General features: G+C 53.9%; 1 protein-coding gene and 1 long non-coding RNA gene across 6 annotated transcripts in view; one reads left to right on the top strand and one right to left on the bottom strand.

Annotated features, from left to right (window-relative positions):
• ILDR2 (immunoglobulin like domain containing receptor 2) overlaps positions 1–14,608 on the top strand; it is a 55,522-nt gene that overhangs the window by 23,126 nt on the left and 17,788 nt on the right. For 3 of the 5 annotated variants that reach the window (XM_036342804.1, XM_036342806.1, XM_036342803.1), the window contains 3 exons: positions 9,344–9,400; positions 11,883–12,029; positions 13,217–13,393. In XM_036342804.1, the coding sequence (XP_036198697.1) occupies positions 9,344–9,400; positions 11,883–12,029; positions 13,217–13,393 (381 nt within the window). The remainder of the gene's footprint in view (positions 1–9,343; positions 9,401–11,882; positions 12,030–13,216; positions 13,394–14,608) is intronic. The other 2 variants (XM_036342805.1, XM_036342807.1) reach the window with 2 other exon arrangements.
• Positions 11,192–14,029, bottom strand: LOC118672859. The gene is made up of 3 exons (XR_004973229.1): positions 13,840–14,029; positions 12,224–13,718; positions 11,192–12,027 (listed from the first exon to the last, which is right to left on the bottom strand). It is a non-coding gene; the product is annotated as an uncharacterized LOC118672859 (long non-coding RNA).

Here is a 14,608-nt window from a genome sequence, read left to right as displayed (position 1 = left end):
CGCTCTAGGCCTCTTTGCCAGCCAGCCCAGTGGCTCCTAACTGAGGGGATTTGCCAATTAAAAGGGCTGCAGCTCCCAAGTTCCCATGGCAACAGCCGCCTCGGAGGTCTTTTTGGCCCGCTCAAACTTTGATCTGGGAGAGTGGCTGCTCCAGCTTCCCTGGAAGGTTTACAAACAAAGAGGGAAACAATTGGAGGGGAAGAAAGAAAAGGCTGCTCCTGCAGAGGGGGAAGGCATTAGTTACAGCCGCACTCGGGGTGTAAATTGGGGTGACGCCCGTGGAACACCCTCGGATTTGGGCTGAGCCCACATTTTCATTTGTCGAATCAACTGCCCCTCAGATGAAAGACCGAAAGCCGGGTTGATTCTGGAGGCGGGTGGAAGCGCCCTTCTGTCCTCTGTAGACGCTGGGGCCTTCAGATTTCTAGAGGAGCTGAGACAGCCGGTGTGGCTCCCGGGACAGGAGAGCGAAGACTAAAGAGGAGTGACCTTTCGGCCTCAGCCCTGCCCCTTCTCCCAGCCCGCTGCCCCATGCTGGCCTTGGCCGCCCTGAGCTCACTAGGTGCCTCTGTTGGTCTTGGTTTTCAGATGAACCAGGAAAATGTGCTGAAGGGATGGAGGAGAAGGAAGAGCTGGGAAAGTTAGCCAGGTGTCAATCAACCGAAACCTGATTCTGGCTCATGATTGTCAACAACAAGCCTCCCCGGCAGTCGGAGTGCAGTGGGGGTTGTGGAGCCTCCAAGACTGGGTCCAGGCCTCTCTCTCTCTTTGCAGGAGGCCATGGGGGTGGGGGTGGGGGCGTGTGTCTCAGACTACTGCATCCTTGCCACCTTGCTCTTGGTAGGTACCATGGAGTGCAGTCAGTTTTGCTTCAAATGTGATTTATATCAAAATTATTATTTAAATGTAACCACTATTTTTGCATACCAAGTGCCTAGCACAGCGAGGATTCAAAATGACAATATATGACACGGTCTTGTCTCTATAAAAAATCACTGTCTTTTGGTAAAGATAAAAATTATATATTTTAAGCAATTAGAGAACAACACAAGAAAAGAATAAACTATTTGATATGAAATATCCAGGCTATCGATGCTCAGGAGGGCTGCTTTGCCCCAGGAGACGCTGGGTGATGTCTGGAGACGCTGTTGGTTGGCACACATGTGGGGTGCTAGAGTCTAAGGAGGCTGTTCCAATCCTGCACGCACAGGACAGACAGCCTCCTACACCCTGCATGCACAGGACAGACAGCCTCCTACACCCTGCATGCACAGGACAGACAGCCTCCTACACCCTGCATGCACAGGATAGACAGCCTCCTACATGCTGCATGCATAGGACAGACAGCCTCCTACACCCTGCACACACAGGACAGACAGCCTCCTACACCCTGCACGCACAGGACAGACAGCCTCCTACACCCTGCATGCACAGGACAGACAGCCTCCTACACCCTGCATGCACAGGACAGACAGCCTCCTACACCCTGCTTGCACAGGATAGACAGCCTCCTACATGCTGCATGCATAGGACAGACAGCCTCCTACACCCTGCACACACAGGACAGACAGCCTCCTACACCCTGCACGCACAGGACAGACAGCCTCCTACACCCTGCATGCACAGGACAGACAGCCTCCTACACCCTGCATGCACAGGACAGACAGCCTCCTACACCCTGCATGCATAGGACCGACAGCCTCCTACACCCTGCATGCATAGGACAGACAGCCTCCTACACCCTGCATGCATAGGACAGACAGCCTCCTACACCGTGCATGCGCGGGACAGACAGCCTCCTACACCCTGCATGCGCGGGACAGACAGCCTCCTACACCCTGCATGCGCGGGACAGACAGCCTCCTACACCCTGCATGCATAGGACAGACAGCCTCCTACACCCTGCATGCATAGGACAGACAGCCTCCTACACCCTGCATGCATAGGACAGACAGCCTCCTACACCCTGCATGCATAGGACAGACAGCCTCCTACACCCTGCATGCATAGGACAGACAGCCTCCCACACCCTGCACGCACGGGACAGACAGCCTCCTACACCCAGCAAAGAAGATCCAGCCCTAAGTGTCAATAGCCAGGTTGCAAAATCCTGGTCCTGACCACAGGTCAGTCTGGGGACTGGAGAAGGTCACTGCGAAGAGCATGGCTTTGGGGTCATAGTCCCTGGACTGGGTGCGCCAGTGGAACTTGGACAGGCCAGTGTGGCTGAGCCTGATGTCCTTTTCTGTAAAAGGGAGGAGGAGTCATACTCCTGGAAGACCTCACCTGTGAGATTAAATGGCACATGACCAGAACCAGTCGTATGAGCTCCCTTCCACCTGCCACCCCCCGCATCTCTGCCAGCCTGTCACCTCTGGTCTGAGGGGTCTGCAGGGAATTCTTCGTTGTGGGACTCCTGCTCGGGGGCCGATTTTCCTTTAGCCCGGTCCACAGACAGGCTCTGAGCCACTGTGAATTGGCAATCCTGTTTGTAACAGTCCGTGCCCTGCGGAGTGGCCTCTGCAGCCCTGTGGGAACCTCCTGCCGTGGATTTTAGGACATTCCGTCCCAGCGAGCTGTCTGTTGGTGGCTCTGTTTTGGTTGCCCCCAATTCTCAGTGGATGGCCCTTAGTTAATTACAGGGTGTTTACTACCTATGCAAGGATTAGGTGCCACAGGCCCCTCGATGAAGTCCGGAAGGCGTTGGGGAGCACCTAGGGCTTCGATGAGAATATGCATGGTCCTGGAAAGTCTAGATGGGCGACTTTATAATTTATGGTCCGAACTAAGAGACTCCTGAGAGTGAGAAGGAGAGCCTGTTAGTCTATGTCAGGACAACAGGCAAAGTGGTAAGAGGGCCACACCATCTTTAGAGATGGCCACCTTGAAGGGCCTCCTCTTGATCGACAAGAAGTGAAGTTCCAGAGGAGCTCAGCTGCACCTGGGAGCCCTTGCTGTAGCTGGCATTTCATTCATGAGGACCTACTATGTGCATATCTCCAAGCAAGGGGCCCATACAACAGATGGTGGTTTGCATAATAACTTCTAACTGAAAAATTGGCGCTAAGATTTCCTCAGGGTAAGGGAGTTCCATTTAGGCTCTTCCAGTCCGGGTTGTTAAGAGAACAAAGGGGGTCTTGGAGGCGGGGTTGGCCCCGCCCCAGCTGCAGTGTGCTCCCTGCCCCCCTCCCCGCCCCCCAACTTCTTCCACAGCCTCCTCCCAGCTCACTTGTTGCTCTTGGAGGTGGGAGGAAACTGGCCTTCAATTAGTGCGCATTCTTGCAGCCCCGGTTGCCGGTTGCCCTGGTGACGGGGGAGGGGGTTGGGGGGCGGGGAGCAGCTGGGTCCGCAGCCAGCCTCATTGTAGTCAGTGGAAAGGCTGCAGACGTGCGAGGCCTGTGCCTGTGCGCGGAGAGGGGGTGTCACCGGAAAATTGGCTCAGCCCTGCATAGAAAGAATGGCAGCCCTTGGAAGCCAGTCAGGAGACAGTCATCCCATTTTTCTCCAAAGCCAGCTGCCGCTATTGAAGTGCGCAGGGTTGCGTTCACACGGAGAGGGGGCTGGCGGGAGAGGGCAGGAACTCTGACATCCCAGGGCTGCAGGGGCTGCCCCTCCTGCGTGCCCAGAGGCCCAGGCTGTTTGGTTAAGGGAAGTAGCTGTTCTTGGTATCTTTGTAGCTAAGGTGCCTGGGCCAGTCGGATGCAAGGAGCCCAGCAGCTCAGGAAATCCCCTGGAATCACACCAAGAAACTCAGTATCTTCCATCCATGAACCCCACCCTCCTCACATTTCCGAGGCACTTGTGGCCGTCCTCTGCCTTTCATCTCAGGCCAACCGGAGCCTCTTACGTTACTGATAATACTTTACACCTGCTCACTCTCTGGGGGCCGGGGCTTGCCTCACTGTCGCACATTTGTGTCAGTTGGTGTTTGTTGGGTCCAAGCCCGTCTGCCAGGGACTGGATCTCCTGGGACGCCAGGTATTCCACGGAGAAGCCATGAGAAGTTGTAGGTATATGAGAGTCTTTATCGTAGCCCAAGTAGCCATTGCTAACAAGGAGCAACTAGGCAAAACAGTTCTTCGAAGTAAAGTCCCATACAGTAGCCGTACACCAGCTAAGTAACAAGGCATCTTTCCCACACTGCAGTAGCCTCTGTACCTACTGCAGCAGCCTGGTGGTCAGTAACATACTTTAATACCAACGCAGACAAAATAGGCTTTTTTCCAAAATACTGACCTCACTATTTTGGGTTATAGAAGGGCACGTTTGCACAGTGTCCATAGTCAGATTACTGTGGCCTTACTGTTCGCCTGCATATAGTATCTTAGCCTTGGATATTCTGATTAAGATTCCCACGCTCAGAGTGGCCTTGCACATCTGGTGTGCTCTGTATTATCTGTATTATCATTGTTTATTTGTTTGTAGCAGCATGGTGAATGCCCTTCCATTAGATCATAGGGTCACGACTACTCAGTAATCATTTTCTGGCTGCAACTGTAAAAGGTGCTGAAATTTTTAACCACCTCTAACGTTTTCTACATCCAAAAATTACACTTTAATTATTTAACTGGGCAATGATGCCACAAACACATTTGAGGGTCTCTCACTGCAAATACCAGGAGATGAGGAAGGAGTTAAATTTAAGAACAAGCAAATCTGGAGAGGGAGTGAGGTATTGGCAAATAAAATAAAATAAAATGTAATAAAATAAAAAATAAATACCGGAATGGGCAAGTAGATCTAGTTTCTACTCTTGGTTTGATCATTAGTCAGCAGTGTGACTTTGGTAAAATTTGTAACTTCTCTGAGCCTCAGGTTCCTAAAAACATGGGTGGGTTACAGATTAGATGACCTCCAAGATCTTTCCTACTTGTCAAATCTGACTTCTGTGTGAATAGAAGTCAGTGATTTGGACCAACCTTATAATCACTGCCAAAAAGCCCAAAGCATTTATGAACAGTTAATTGCAGATGGTCTAATACTAGTCATTATTAGTATTGGAGAGAATCCAATGTCAGCATTATTCAATATAGTTAAAAGTGAACTAAAATGTAAAGGACATAAAAAGAAAGAGTTCACATATGAAAGGCTTGCATACATAGTCTATAAATACATATAAAGAGAGGGAGGCAAGCTCCGCATTCGTGACGGGTAATCATAAACTCACTGAATGCATGGTTGCCGGGGGAATACAGAATAAAAGCAGGGATGTGTGTGCCCTGGGGAAATTTCCTATCTATTTGGATTCCAAATAGCCATAGAAACAAGTTTACACTTCAAAGAGCCAGAGAAAGGCATCTTCTCTCCTCAAAGACTTGAAAAGAAACATTTGAGGGGGTTAGGAGCTGAGAGAGCAGGGTGGGTCTTGTGCGTCCCTGAAAACTGACCCTGGGGTCTGAGGAAGGCCTGGCTGTGCGAGGAAGGCCAGCTGTGCCTTAGGCAGAGGGAGAAGAGGGAGCCTCAGGGCAGGGGAAGAAAGCGCCAGGGGCCATTTGTGTAGTCCATTGCAAAGCCCAGGAAGACTCCACGTGAATAAGCGCAGGGAAAGGAGTGGAGGTGACCACGCTGTCCGCAGCGGCAGCCTCACCAGGACAAAGGAAACGGTTAACCTTTGCTCTCTGAAGGCTTGGACTCGTAATCAGGGCTTGGATTTAAGTTTCAAGAGTAGAGCCAAAAACACTCTTTTTGGCTGTTTGTAAGCACATTGCATCTCTGTGATGGCCGCCTTACACACACCCCAGCCTGGGGGTTACAACCTGTGGGGTGCGAGGTGGGGCAGGCCTCAGTCCCCTCGACGGTAAGATGACCTTTTGGAATGTTTCGGTGCCTTGAGGAGGCTCCTACCATTGGCCCCGAGTCCAGGGTGCTCCTCCTTCTCCAGCACATGGACCAGGGCTCGGTGAATGAATGCTCCCTTCCTGCGCTGATGAACAGCCGGTTTCCTTCTGGGATGGACAAGGGCACCTTGTGAGCAGCCAATCAGAAGCCAGCATACCCTCAGAGGGGATTTGCTACTGGAAACACTTCACTGTCCAGAGGGTGAGGTGCCTCCTCTTGCGGGGCTGCTGGGGATGTCAGGCACAGAACACAGTCCCTGCCTGGAGGGTTTCGTCCTCAGTGCGGTGCTCCTTGCAGCCGGAGACCAGCTCTGAGGCAGGGTGCCTGGGTCCTCCGAGCCTGGCGCAGCCACCTTCTCAGCACAGCTTCCTTACAGGCTGTCGGAATCCACGTTGGAGGCAGGGAGGCGGTGTGGGACGAGGACTCACACAAACAAGGGCAGTGAGAAGTGATGCGCTGTTATCTTCGGGAAGAAGGGAGTAAGTGCATGGAAGGGCCTGGCCTACCGTGAGAGGAGCGCTCGCGTCTTGGGGATGTCACAGGACAGGGTTTGTTGTGACTGTCATGCCATGTCTCTGGGGGAAGGTCCCAGGACCAGGTGGAACCCGATGTTAAAATACAAGGAAGGCTGGTGAAACCATTGCACGCGGCAGGAGGACGGTCCCTGACCTCAGTTAAGTCCTGTGATGCTGACGCAGATCCCAACACCGAGTTCTTCTCACACCGTGGGACAGGCTGTAAGCGAGCCCGAGAGCTTCGAGAGTGTAGGGATCGTGTCTAGTTCCCCTCTGTCTCCACCTGGCTCCACATACATTTCTGGATGAATGTATTGGAGACACTCAGGAGTAATGGGTCTGGGGAATAGTACAAAGCGTTCAGGGTGTAACTTGAAGGCGTCTGTGGCAAACAGCGGCTGCCATGGGGACTGTGTGGGACGATACGTCAGTTGTTTTATCCACTGTGCACGTTGCTGCCATGATCATTCAGGCCCAGGTGTGTGAGTATTGTGGGCTGCGACATGTGTGATGCTTTGGTATGAAATGGTGCTCATGTTGGTGCTGGTGCTAATGATTGGTGTGCCTGAGCTGTTGGGGTGACTCCTATGGAAATGTCTTTAAGGTGATGGATTCTGCCAAGTTCGGGGAAACCAAGCTTCATGAACACCATTTTCTGTAATAGCTTGAACGATGTTTGAAAAGAGAAAACGGGGCCCTCTGTTTGCAATGTCGTCTCTCCATCCTTTTCTCAGACATTCAGTGGCGAGTAACTGCCGCTCTTACACCGACCCCTGGAGGATGAACGAGATCCCGGCTGGGAAAGGCCTCGGAAAGCAGGGTGTTTGCTGCCTCGTGTGGACTCCCGGTCAGGCCTTCATTGGACGAGATGGGTTAGACCAGGAAGGGAAGATACCGCATGTCCAGCTGCCAAAGGCAGTTCTCGGGAATCGCTAGGCAAGAAGATGGAAGCAAAATGCTTTTCAGAAATACAGGATCCCAGTGTAAACGCCCCTTTCAAAGTGCCTTTAATCCAATAAAATAAGTCACGGTGTGCGAGCCAGTGACGTGCATGGTCTCACTGCTGACATGGTGGGTGGCACTGTCCGCTGTCCCGACTCCAGCTGTCCTCAGGCAAAAGCCCTGTCATGTTCCCCCCTGGACTGCGAGAGGGTACCACCCCGCTACGGGGCCACCACACCAGGCACATGGGAAGCTGTCCCGGCCTCAAGAGCACCAGCTCTGGGCTGTGGCTTTGGGAGAATGAGAAGCGGGACGCCTGTCCTTCTGTCCGAGTGACAAGCTTTGTGAAGCCCTGTCCGAATTTCTGACCCAACCTCTCCCAGGAGGCACTGGCCTTGCAAAGTCAGGAGAGCCAAGAAAAGCAAAGTGAGCCAAGATCCCTTCCGCCTGCCTAACGCCGAGCCCCCAGGACACGTCCTCCCCGCGTCTGGGGGCACCTTTTCCTTGACCTCTGTCGGGGCTGCTCTTCGGTGGGGCGGCTTGAGGAGGGAGGGGCCAGTGCCCAGCCATGGCCTTTCGCCTCAAAATGTAAACCACACGTGAGTGACTTTCCTCGACTCCACCTCTAGAACTTAAACAGGAAGGGCTGGCTGTTTTCTGAATGAACCAAGTCCACGGGCATGAAACAGACCCCACAGATGAGGTGATACAGGGCTTGGGAAGTGCTCACACTTTGGCGGCATTGGTATAAGTAAAAATAGCCATTCATTTCAGTCTTTTTACTCGTTTTAAATTTTTTAACTGATGGATTTTAGAGAGGGAGAGAGAAACATTGATTTGTTGGTCCACTTATTTACGCGTTCGTTGGTTGCTTCTTGTATGTGTCCTGACTGGGGATGGAGCCCGCATGCTTGGTATATCAGGATGATATGCTAACCAGCTGCGCTGCCCGGCCAGGGCCTCTTTTTGCTCTTTTAACATGATTACTAGAAACCCTACAGGGACCGCTGCTCACATTATATTTGTACTGGAAGAGCTGTTCTAGGTGCATTGTCACACACATAAATGAAGCAGCATTCAGGTGCCAGGGTGACCCTTTGCCATCCCAAGCCTGGCAGGAGGCGGCTTGCGAGCTGTTTCCCAGCGCACCTCAGTGATGAGCGAGACCCCAGTGTGGCTGGGCGTCTGGTGCGGGGAAGTCCCAGCTGGGCCTTTCCACCGACTGTGATATGAGAACGTGGTGCAAGCGCTTGGCACCTCATCCTATAAAGGAGGCGAGTTTATAACAGGACTGGCCTCCTTCCCCACATCTCCCAGTGGCTCCCCTCCTGCACAGCTCCTTGCCAGCGAGCCTCGAGGGACACCTGTTTGTTCCGACACCAGCCCGTACGCTTCTCTGCCTCGTCACGCGGAAGGCAGCTGGGTCCACGCCACGCCAGCTGTGGGTGCCATATGGGAAAGCCGTACCGTACAGAGCATTTCCGAAGCCAGAGGAGAGGAGCGTGTACCCGGTCTAGCTTATCTCTTCTTTGCCTTGGAAATTTTAGTCATTGAACTATCTCCAGGCTATAATTAGAATTATATACCGAGATCATTCCGAGTTAAAACCAAATATGCACTTTGCTTTTGATGGGTGTAGGGATGCGTGTGGATATTTGGAAATGCAGGCTGACCATCTGGATACGGACGGGGTGGACTTTTCCAATAAAAGGTGCGAGAAGGACGCATAAGTGAGTGGAGATGGGGCGTGTCTGTCTGCTGGGTCAGGTCCTTGGTGGGTGAGGCAGGCGTTCCCTCCTCCTATAGGTGGCTGGAGGGGAAGCGCTGCTTCTGCTTCCACCTGATGTAGGTGCAGAGTTCGCTTACGTAGCCGCCAGAGGTCGACAGGGAAGGTCATTCTCTTGTCCGAGCCCCACCGCTGGATGGGCCTCGCGTACCACCAAGAGCCTGGGCCAGGCCCCGTGCGGGTGGCGCCGCCGCAGCCAGGCCCAGGCTGTGTTTCCCTGGGAGTAACCTCTTTCCTTCTCTTTCCCTCCTACCTCTTCTAGGCAGGACAGGGCTGCTTGCTGACCTCTTGCCCAGCTTCGCTGTGGAGATTATGCCAGGTATTCAGTCATTTAACTCTTTGTTTGCTTAATTTGCTGTCATTCCATCTGTCTGGCTTCTGCATTAGTGACTAATTGCTCCTTTAATGTATTTGCACATTTGTCTATATATGTCTGTGGTCTTTTCCAGGATGAACTAAGCCCATTGGGAGAGCCTTTAAATTGTATTTCTGTTACTAGAACCTAAAAAAGTAATGATAATTAAAAATGGCTGAGATGGGCACCCAGTCCTGACCACACGTGCCAGGCATGCGGGCTCCCTGGCCACCTCATGCCCAGGGTCTCAGCTGCACCCAAATAGCACTAAGTATCCTGAACAGAGTCGTTACTTGTCTGCATTCCTTATGCCCTAAGTTATATGTGTACCCGGTCACTATGTGCAACCGTGTTACTCTGAATTTCCCTTTGTACTTTATCAGAACTTTTTCTTCAAACTTAATGAAAGCTATGCACCCCTCCTCCCTTGAAGAACACACATCTGCATACCTACTCTGCTTTGTATACAACTTCAGCGCCCCTAAGTCCTAGCAGGGGCTGTGGACTCTCTCAAGGACACCTGTCCGGAATGCACACCTCTGTCTCTCCATGTAGCTTAAGTTGAACGCAGCAGCATAGACAAGCCATCATCAGGTTGGTGCCGCCTGGAAGAGGCACGGACAGAACAGGGATGGACCAGGGGGTGGCACATCCAGAATCGGGGTAGGAAAGGGTTCCCTCTTGCTTTGGAGGTTTCTCCCCAAGTTTCAGAGCTGCCTAGAGTTAGCAGCAGCAGTGAGATACAGGATAGTCATGGCCATCAGTTTTGATTTGATTCAAGGCTTCAGAAACACCCAGAGCAGTGGTCGGCAAACTCATTGGTCAACAGAGCCAAGTATCAACAGTACAACGATTGAAATTTCTTCTGAGAAACCAAATTTTTTAAACTTAAACTATATAGGTAGGTACATTATTATTAACTTAATTAGGGTACTGCTAAGGCTTAGGAAGAGCCTCACTCAAGGGGCCAAAGAGCCACAGTTTGCTGACCACTGAGTCCCAGAGTCTTCCCAGTAACTCTTCCCTCATTATTCTTCCGTGAATTCCCTGGCCCTTTCCCAATAGCTGACGGTCCCAGGACAGACATTCTTCTTCATGTTCATCCCAAGGTCACACAGAGCTGCCGCTTCGTGATCCCCTTATCCAGAATTGTCAGTTTGTACGTCAAAGGAACAATGTTACACTGCACCGCTTCTTCAAATGAGAGATTATACCCCCAAGAAAGAGTTACTGTATTTTTCATCTCCGCCCCTGGGTACCCGAATGCCCCTCCCTTTTGGCTGCAAGAATCCTTTCTCGGATAACAGTGTTTCTTCAAGGGCACCTGCAGTCTCTTCTCCTTGACTGCCTGACCCGCCTGTGGCCACCTCGCCACACACCTCACCGAAGCCTCAGGGCTCACACTGTCTCGGGGTACGTGGTCTGTTATTTCCAAGGCCCAGGCCAAGCCCTCAGCCATCTAGCGCCTCAGCAGGAAGGCTCTCCGGACCACAGGAGCGACGCGGTCTCCCGTTCTCGTCCGCAGAGCGGCCTGGCCGCTTTGAACGTGTTTCAGGGGGATGAGGGCAGGGACAGTCAGGAAGCAGGAGTTGTTTTCTCTCTGAGGAATCTGTCTAAACAAAGATCAATAGCTTTGCCCTGATCACCAACCTTCGTAACAAAAACGTCACATTTTCAAGCTCTAACTGAATGGCCACTTAACCGAAGGAGTATTTAATACCCACAATTTAAGAAAATAACGCATAAAGTCCATTGTAAAGGGATTTTTGGTAGATGATTTTCAATCAAAATTGCTTTAGTCTTTTAGCTTTTAAGGGAAACCGAGGCTCACTCCGGCCTCCCACGCTGCCAGGGGGGAGTTGGGCCCTCCAGCCTGTCGGCAGCCGGGGGCGGGGCGGCGTCTTCTCTCTGGGAGCCGCTCTCCTGTCTCTGGTCATGGTTCGCTGGGCAGGTATTAGCCCTGATGCTGAGTTCAGGAAAGGCGTCCCGGGACGATGGGCAGGGGAACGGATAGAGACATAAGGACACGGACCACCTAAATACGTTCTGATTTGCACCCGGTAGACATGGAGAAGTTTCTCAGGGCTTACACGTCCAGCGACAAGATCAACGACTCCCCAGGATACGTACTCACAGAACCCACGTTCTAGTTCAGCAGACCCGTCCCCTCCCCAGCCACCAGTCTGTGTTCCTGTCCCACACCAGTCCTGACACTGCAGTCAACATGGTAAACCCGTTCCCCGGGCGGGCCCTGAGCCCACCGTGGCTTGTGCTCACAGGACCTGGTGACCATCCTTTTCACGCCCCAGCCCTGGGAGGTCTGCACTTCTCACTCTCCCAGTGCCTCCCGAGTTTGGGGGTTCTGTGCCCTCTGTCCCAGGCCCCCCGTCTGCCTCTTCATGGGGAGGCGCCACCCTGACGCGAGTTTCTCTGTGCCTCCTTCCAGAGTGGGTGTTTGTGGGGCTGGTGATCCTGGGCGTCTTCCTCTTCTTCGTCCTGGTGGGCATCTGCTGGTGCCAGTGCTGCCCACACAGCTGCTGCTGCTACATCCGCTGCCCCTGCTGCCCGGAGTCCTGCTGCTGCCCTCAGGCCTGTGAGTAAAGGGCCACGGGGGGTGGGTGGGGGGGAGGCAGCCCACGAGGATCCGTGACCCACTGGGCGGCTGTGTGCCTGACTTCCTTCTCCACCTCCTTTCTTCCCCCCAAAGTGTCGCTCATCCCATGCTCCCTCCCTGCGGGAGCCCCGCAGGGAGCCGACACCCTTGTGTGCCATCTCACGTCCACTCACCTCTCCGTCCTTGTCCACGCCCGTCAGCAGCATGTGCCGTCTCGTTGAGACTTGGCTGCAGGAAGGGCAGGTGCAGGAGGCTGAGGCTGTGGGAGAGGCGCCTGCCCTCTCCCGGGGCGTTCAGACTCGAGGAACCTTCTCTGGTCACGCCTCCCACAGCAGAGAACCCCCTTTTGATGAGCAGTGTGTGCAGACCACAGTCCTGGGTGCCATCCAGCCACTGGCAGGTTTTATGTGCGCCCATGACCAAAGGGCCCACAGAAGAGCGAGTCCTCCTTTGGGGATTCCCAGGGTGCCAGGCCCAGGTAGGCATCACATTTGGAACCCCTGCTGTCAACCAGACACAGCTCGCAGGAGAGAGACACGTGGTAGGTTAGTGCTCTCGGGAAGAACGCACTTCCGGGAGGGTCAGGTTATCTGCTCTGCTTTTGGGCTCACACGCAGCCCCTTGCTCGCTTTGCCGCTGGAAGAGGTTCCGGCTCCCCCGGAAGCTGCCCTGGGCAGCCCCGGGGCTGGGCCGCCTACATACAGTGTGGCTAGGAGTGGGCCGCTGCTGTCACGGAGCTGCTGGGACGGCTCCCGCTGCTGCTAGTGACTCAGTTGCCAGGTGCCAAACACTGTAATTCCTGATGTCGTCTGCTGACGGAGCCGGAGGAGTCCAAGGCAGTGCGGGGAGTGCTTCCAATTACGTGACTCAGGCCTAGGAGAACAAACACACAGGCGCGCAAGGCGCATGCACACACATACATGCACACATAGGCACATGCACATAAGCACACACAGGCACATGCACAAATAGACACACACATGTACACACATGCACTGGGACACAGCATGCACCTGCACGCATAGGCACACACGTGCGTGCATGCACAAATAGGCACACACAGGCACACATCCAGGAGGTCCCTAAAGTGCACCCTCAGGGACGTGAGGTGTGAGGGTTGTGAGGGTGGGGCCGTATAATCTCTTGCTCTTCATCTCCCTCCGCAGTGTATGAAGCAGGGAAAGCAGCCAAGGCCGGGTACCCTCCCTCTGTGTCCTGTGTCCCCGGCCCCTACTCCATCCCCCCTGTCCCCTTGGGAGGAGCCCCCTCATCGGGCATGCTGATGGACAAGCCGCATCCACCTCCCCTGGCTCCGAGCGACTCCACTGGAGGAAGCCGCAGTGGTAAATGAGGTTCCATTCTGCCCCGCCCCGCGCTCCTCCTCTGCTTCCAGGCCGGGGATCAGCTCAGGGACGCTTCTTTGGGAAATGGTTATCTCCATCCCAGAAGTTAGCCAATAGTTTCCTCCTCCCTCCCTAGTGCTCAGGACTAGCCGGTACTCTGCGGAGCGCCAAGACTTGGGGGACGTGGTTGTGTCCGGCAGTGTGCTCCAGCCCGAGGAAAGATGCTTCATCAAGGCTTTGGGTGCTAAAGAGTGTGGGACGGGGGATTGTGGGAGAGAGAGCTGGCTGCCAAGTCTTCCGGGGAGAGGTGAGATCTGAGCTGAGCCTGCAGGAATGAGAGGATTGGGAGAGCAGAGTTGGGGGTCATTGGGCACCCCCAGGAGGCAGCAGGGTGGAAGCCCGAGCAGGGAGAACACACTGGGTGTGTTTGATGGTGTCCAGCTCACCCGTCTGACTCCCAGAATCGGTGCTTTAGCGAGAGTCACGGCAGCAGAGTCCTGAGCGGAGAGGTGACATGCTGACCGGGCACGTGGTTCATGGGGGAGACTTAGTCGGACCTCGAGCTGAGATGCAACTGAAGTCATTCAGGGAAACGTGAGCATCTGGGTGGAGATTGTGAGCTGAAATGAACGGGCATCAGACAGGTGCTTGGAGAGGAGCCCATCGGGCAGGAAGTGGAGGTAACGGTGGTGCGCGTCACAGCCCGCAGGGAACGCATTGGTCCGGGGCCTGTTTAGATGAGATTGGCCCCACTGAGGGATGAGTCATGGTTACGGGCTGGGCGGAGGAGGGGAGGGGAGCAGCGTTAAGGTGTCGCTCTCCTGGAGGCTTGACCAGGGTCATGGAGCAGGAAGGTTGAAACTGTGTTTAGGAGACTTAGGAGGTGATTTGTAAATCCCGGGGTGGGTGAGCCACTGGGGTGTGGAAAACGGGCATTTGTGCTCTGGAGGCATCTGGACAGGAACCAGGGCCTCACCCAGCAGTGAGCTGTCGGTACCGACTGTGGACAGAGCAGACGTCCTCAGTGAGTAATCGGTGTTTGTGTTTTTCTCTCCCTGGAACTATTCACGGAATCCTGTCGCCTGAGACCGGAAATGAGTCACAGGCAGGGAAGTGAAGTTAATGATCAAGGACACGGGGATTAGAGCGATGAAGGCAGCCACTGCCCAGGGGGTGGAGCCAAGAGCCACCCAGGGAGCTTGTCTCAGACTCTGC

This window comes from Myotis myotis, unplaced genomic scaffold (assembly GCF_014108235.1).
Source record: "Myotis myotis isolate mMyoMyo1 unplaced genomic scaffold, mMyoMyo1.p scaffold_m19_p_18, whole genome shotgun sequence".
Lineage (NCBI taxonomy): Eukaryota > Metazoa > Chordata > Mammalia > Chiroptera > Vespertilionidae > Myotis > Myotis myotis.
The sequence above is the reverse complement of the archived record's forward strand: the minus strand, read 5'-3'. Positions and strand labels throughout refer to the sequence as shown.